At 38.5% G+C, this 6,413-nt stretch overlaps 1 protein-coding gene across 1 annotated transcript in view; it reads right to left on the bottom strand.

Moving 5' to 3' along the window:
* Positions 1-758: 758 nt before the first annotated feature.
* tmem163a (transmembrane protein 163a) overlaps positions 759-6,413 on the bottom strand; it is a 38,078-nt gene continuing 32,423 nt past the window's right edge. The window contains exons 7-8 of the mRNA XM_073855139.1: positions 6,216-6,357; positions 759-3,986 (exon numbers count right to left, since the gene is read on the bottom strand). Coding sequence (XP_073711240.1) covers positions 3,926-3,986; positions 6,216-6,357 — 203 coding nt within the window. The 3' untranslated portion in view covers positions 759-3,925. The remainder of the gene's footprint in view (positions 3,987-6,215; positions 6,358-6,413) is intronic.

Here is a 6,413-nt window from a genome sequence, read left to right as displayed (position 1 = left end):
AATTGTGTAAACAAAATATAGCATTCGGCACATTAAAATAATATAGTCACCATTGGCAGTGTATACACATATACAGTCTGATTCAATACAGTATGAAACACTGAATTTGAAAAACATTCAAGTTAACAAAATATGTCAATTGATGCATAAATGAAATGAACATAACACCATTGTAATACATCATGTGCCAATAGCTTCACCTGTATATCAATATCCATAATAAATACATTAAAACTAACCATTTTGTCCTGATAATTTAAACAGCACAAATATGTCAAGTTTCCCTCTTGAGATGAAATCACATTCAGCAGTACACAAAAGATTATTTCTAGGCTTGTGATTGTCTGATATTATTGTTGTACTTGATACATCAGTGTGCAATACAGTCAAAAAAATCCTTGGTTGTTTCAACATATAGTTGGGTCAAATATGGACAACAGTTGGGTTTTAATTAACATTATTCTGGGTTGTTGTTACTCAACTAAGGGTTAAACAATCTAGCACATGGGTTGAAATGAACCCAATTGTTGGGTTTGTCAATATTTGACCCTGAAACAACCCAGCATTTGAGTGTAGGTCAGCTGCGAATTCATCACAGTCATGTACATTCAGTTACATTTCAGTCCCAAATGTATGAGACAGACAACAGAAGACGTTTAAAACGATCAAGTGCTGCGTATACACTATATTCTTTATAATAATACATAGTATGTAATGAATAAATACGTGTGTATGATACTTTGTAAAGAAATGTTTCCCACAACTGCTAAATTGCTTTCATCACTAGTAAAAAATAACAGAAATGAATTTACTGTGCTTGTCAGAGGGTTTATCCTGCAGATATATGGGGTTATTATAAATAAACAAATTAAAGATGAAAACTCGTATTTCACATTAGTATTGTTAAACAGTGTGCTACTTAAATGTGCTTCATATTCACAATGTATTGTTTTACATTGTGGACTACACGCCCTCTTCACAAGCTCATCATAACCCACCAATCATTCGTACTTTATCTGTCCCCTAAAGCCAGAATCAATCATTTGTGCATCAGACAATATTTCAACCTGTTCAAGCCATCATCTAACCTGGCACTAAAGAATAGCTGATAAATTCAATTTAAGCTGGCAAACTTTATAATAGATCCCCACATAACAAAAGGTTAATCAGATTAATTGCTGCTTTTAAGATTGCTACATATAAAATAAGACTAACACCCTGTTTTACAGACAATGCTTAAAGGGACATTCCACTTTTTTTGAAAATATGCCCATTTTCCAGCTTCCCTAGAGTTAAACATTTGATTTTTATCCATTCAGCTGATCTCCGGGTCCGGCGCCAGCACCCCCAGCATAGCCCAGCACAATCCACCGAATCCGACCAGACCATTAGCATCGCCCAAAAAAAATTAACCAAAGAGTTTCAATATTTTTCCCACTCAAAACATGACTCCTCTGTAGTTACTCTGCGCAATAAGACCGACAGAAAATCAAAAGCTGCGATCCTCCATGCATATATGGCTAGGAACCACACTCTCACCCTAGCGCAACAATCAAGGACCCCGCTAATGCAACATGGCTGCAGCAGGCGCAGTGACACTATGCACTGCCTGAAAATAGTCCCATCAGGCCCTGTCCCAAATGGCACACTCCGGACATGTGGTCCTCCTCAGAGTCCACACTTTGATGACATCATGTAGTGCAGACTTTAGGGACCCTTGATGTGAGTCTACGTGGGTGCACCAGAGTCGTATTTTGGGACAGACTTGAGCATCACGCCGGAAATACGAAGAGAAGTTTCCCATCAGTGTGAACTCCTCCCTTCCATCGTCTGATTGGTCTGAATACTCTTTCGCAAGGACTTCTGGGTTGGTAAAGTGCGCGAAGCCTGCTGCAGTGCGTGCTTCGCCGAAGATCGCATCAAGGGGGCAAAGGGGGCGCTGATGAGCACACTTCGAAGCGCAAAAATGACAGATGGGACACCCAACGGACTCGTAGACTAAGCAAGCACACGCAATTTAAGGCCACGAGATCGAAAGTCCACATGAAGTGCGCCATTTGGGACAGGGCCTTAGTAACTTTCAATGGTAGGGGACTATTTTCGGCTGCTGCGTAACATCACTGGGCCCCCTGCATCCATGGTTCGGCAGCAAAGTCCTTGATCACCACGCCAGAATGAGAGCACAGTTCCCAGCCACACCTGCCCAGAAAACCGCAACTTCCAAACCTCCGCCAGTCTAAGTACACGATGCAACCACAGAAGAGTCAAGCCCCAAATAGGAAAAATATCGAAACTCTTTGTTTTTGTTTTTAGTTGCGATGCTAATGGTCTAATCAGATCCAATGGACTGTGCCAAGCCATGCCACAAGTGCCAGCGCCAGACCCAGAGATCGGCCGAATGGATTCTAAAATGGTGGGTGTTTTCACACCTAGTTCCCTTGAGCCCTCCAAACACCCCCCTAAAAGGACCCAAAAGCAAACCGAACTCAAACCACGTCTGGAGGTGGTCAAAAGTGTGATGGTCTGAGTACGGTTCGCCTCTGGGTTCTTTTGTGGTTCGATTTCTTTTTGATATGTGAAATCAATTAGGTCCCGGTCCATTTCGCGTGTGGTTTTGACATTGTATCAAAATCACAGAAAGCTGGGGTCTGAGTTCGTATGAAGTTGTGATGTGAACAAGAAAGGGTCTGAGATCACTTCAGTTCTGAAGAGGACTAAAAAAGAACTAGGTCCTCTTTTGAGTCCACTATATTGTGAACACCAAAAGGACTGAGGTCACATTCAGCTAGTTCCTTTTCTGGTTCACTTTAAGTGAACTGGGTTTGGTTCTTTTAAAATGAACTATATGTGAAAACACCCTAAAATGTTTAACTCTAGAGGAGCTGGAAAACCAGCATCTTTTTTAATCGTGCAATGTCCCTTTAAGGCTAGTCCTAGTCACATGTTTGAGCTGTCTCAACTAAAAATAACTTGCACTGACAAATCTTAAAATATATGCCATTAATTGGTCTCAATATACACACCAGTAATGTCTTTTTCTAAGGCATGTTTATAAAAGATTCTTAAATTTAGAAAGAAAACCAGAAATGTTACCACATTTAGCTATTTTTGCTGTATTGGTGATGTTTGGATAGGAGTCAAGCTATTATTAACCACAACTCATATTGAGGGGTTTGTGCTGGTTGAACATTTCCATTATCAACACATACAGGCTCAGTGTAATCGTAATCTGTATTGTTATCCCCCTTCACAGATACCTGTGGACCCTGAACTGTGGATGAGAGAAACCTTTAATATGCACTTGTCGCCCCAGTGCATGTTTAATGTGCTTTCATTATTGAATGAGTACTGGAAGTGCTCTGAAAGATTATATACAATATTTTACAGTCAAATATTAACATACCATACATCGTGTATAATATATTCATTTTGGGAGGGAAGAAACGATGAATGCTGGCTGTCTATAGAGATATCACTAATGCTTAGTGCATTAAAAGCTGCAAATAGTTTTAAATACACATTGACATTAATTATACAGAGATCAAAATTTACTCCAAAATATGAAAGCGAAACAGTATTTAAAAATGTGGCAAGAAGACTATATGGACACTATAAATGCACATCTCTCTTTAAAATCAGAATCTCATGTTAAAGAAAGTGCCTGGACTTAGTGTTTCCCCCTTTAGCTCTGCATTTATGTTAATTCCCCCTTATTCACCCACAAGATTTTATGCTGTGTGAAAGAGGACATCATGAGATCAAAAGTGTGATGAGTACTGATCATGATGCTGAATTGGCTGCCAGCAGACTTTATTCTTGGATGTCTTTGGGTGTGATGAGAGAGAGGCAGGGGAGGAGCAGAGGGTGGGGGTGGTATCTCAGCATGGATGGATCCATACCGTTGCCTTTCTTCTCTGATCCAGGTTTACTCAAAGCGCTCATAGTTTCGAGTCTGTCTTACTCGTGGTACCATGTCAATCAGCAGCCTGCAGGAGAGAAGTGCTATGAGAACCTCAGTGAGACCCGCATTGCAAGGACCAATGCCTTTAAAACCACATTTTCTCTCTAAAAGTTTTAGAGGACATTAAAGGGGATATATGAAGACTTTCGTTGCAAAACGAGATAACTCCGTTTTAAAAAATTTTGTCAAAACATGTTTATTTTCATGTTATTATTTTGTTTTATGGTGCTACTTAGCCGTATTTGAATTGATATTAATTAGAATGCACACCAAAAAATGAGATTTCTGAAAATTTAAAAGATTTAAAAAACAGAGTTATCTCTTTTTGCAACGAAACTCTTCAGAAAATCTGATGTTTTTAAGTGCTATAAGTGGGTCCCCAGTGCTACTATCAACCTAGCTAGAAAATGTGTAAAAGAACAACCCAGTAACTTAGTTTTGGTAAACCATTCTCCACAAGCATGTGAAAAAATAGGTCATTGATATTTGGCTCCCCTTGTGATGTCAGAAGGGGATAATACCGCCCCTTAATCTGCATTATCCAACCACGCCACTGCTATTTATGGCGCTTTTCCATTGCATACTACCCTAAGGTTTGGGTCAGCTTACTTTTGGTGGTTTTTCAACTGGGTGCAGAACGAAGTACTTTTGTAGGACCAAAAAAGTTGGGGATTCAAGCGACCCGAGCTGATACCAAAATGTGATGCGAAAACACTGTAGATCACTGATTGGTCTGAGAGAATTGTCACTACCTGTGTCATCACTATAATGTAAAAGATTAGCTTTACCATCATGCTAGCTTGCGCTGTCTCGAGCAAACATGTTGTCATCTGTACTCTGCTATAAGTTCCCAAACTCCCTTTTAGCAATGAAAAACATCCACAGGTTGACAATCAGGAACACCATACCAGTTTTTTTCCAGACTTGCAGTTTGTGGCAGCCAGTGTTGGGTGTAACTAGTTACTAAGTAATTAGTTACTGTAATTTAATTACTTTTCCCTTGAAAAAGTAAAGTAAGGAATTACTCTTATTTTTCTTGTAATCTAATTACAGTTACTTCTGATGTAACTAAATACTGTGTATGGACTGTAAAACAATTATGTATACTATAATACAATAGTGGATTTAACATGGTTTAAGTTTACAATTCTCACTATTAACTGGTTGATTATTAGCATTAATATTAATGAGATGCTGGCTGTTTATTAATACTTAAAAGCACATATTAATGCCTCATTCTGCAAAACCTTATTCTATGTCCTTAACCGTCCCCAATTCTACCAATACTTAAAATTAACAACTTCTTTAGTATTAATAAGCAGTAGTTGGAGTATATTAAGGCAAAAGTAATAATTAGTTAATAGAGAGAATTGGACACTTAAGTGGGATCAGGTTAATTGATGTATTTTTATATATTATTTCTTCGAGCTATATCAAGCCTATCCTTGTATCATGTACTAAATAGGATTTTGAAAGTAATTAGTAATAAGTAATTAAATAATTTTTGGAGAGAGTAATTTGTAAAGTAATATAATTACATGATTGAAGATGTAATTAGTAACTAGTAATTAATTACTTTTTTGAGTAACTTACCCAACACTGGTGGCAGCACATTGGCGACGCGCACGTCCGCATATATGCTTAAATGCAACTTGAATGAGGCTCAGTGGAGTGTGTTGACTGACGCCACGGGTGTTTGTACAGAAACTGTCATGTGAGACAGAGGAAGTGATAACTGCAATGTGTAAACATCTATTTGCCAATTTTACTTTTGTGGCGGACTGAGAAATAACGTTAAATTAATGTGTATGGGGATGTATTCCAACGACGTTCTCACTTGTATAATGTCACAGCAGTAGGCAGCGCAAATATAACGACGCGCCCATATTCTCTTCCACTCAGAAGTGTTACTAAACTCGATGGAAAAGCTAACCAAGCCAAAGTGAGGTGAGCTGACCTGACCCAAACCAAACCATGGGTTACTATGGAATGGAAAAGCGCCATTAGTGCATAGATGAGCTCATTTGCATTTTAAAGGACACACCCAAAAACGGCACATTTTTGCTCACACCTACAAAGTGTCAATTTTAACATGTTATAATAAATTATCTATATGGTATTTTGAGCTAGAACGTCACATACTGTATGTACTCTGGGGACACCGAAGATTTATTTTACATCTTAAAAAACCCTTGTGAAATGTCCCTTTTAAAACATTATTATGCTCTGCAGGTAATAGATTGAATATTCTTACTTGATCCCATAAGCTAGAATGATGAGTCCAATCAGGACCCCGGCGGTTCCATCCAGATACCAAACATTTTGGTGATGTTTAAACACCTCAGCGCTAATAAGGATTGAAAAGCCCATGATGCCTCCAACCAAAGAATTAAACCCTAATAAAAGAAAATCAAATGCGACATCATTAGATTTTCTGTTAGCTCATCAATCT

The sequence above is a fragment of the Misgurnus anguillicaudatus genome, chromosome 17 (assembly GCF_027580225.2).
Source record: "Misgurnus anguillicaudatus chromosome 17, ASM2758022v2, whole genome shotgun sequence".
NCBI classification, from domain to species: domain Eukaryota; kingdom Metazoa; phylum Chordata; class Actinopteri; order Cypriniformes; family Cobitidae; genus Misgurnus; species Misgurnus anguillicaudatus.
This window is presented reverse-complemented; position numbering and strand designations above follow the sequence as displayed.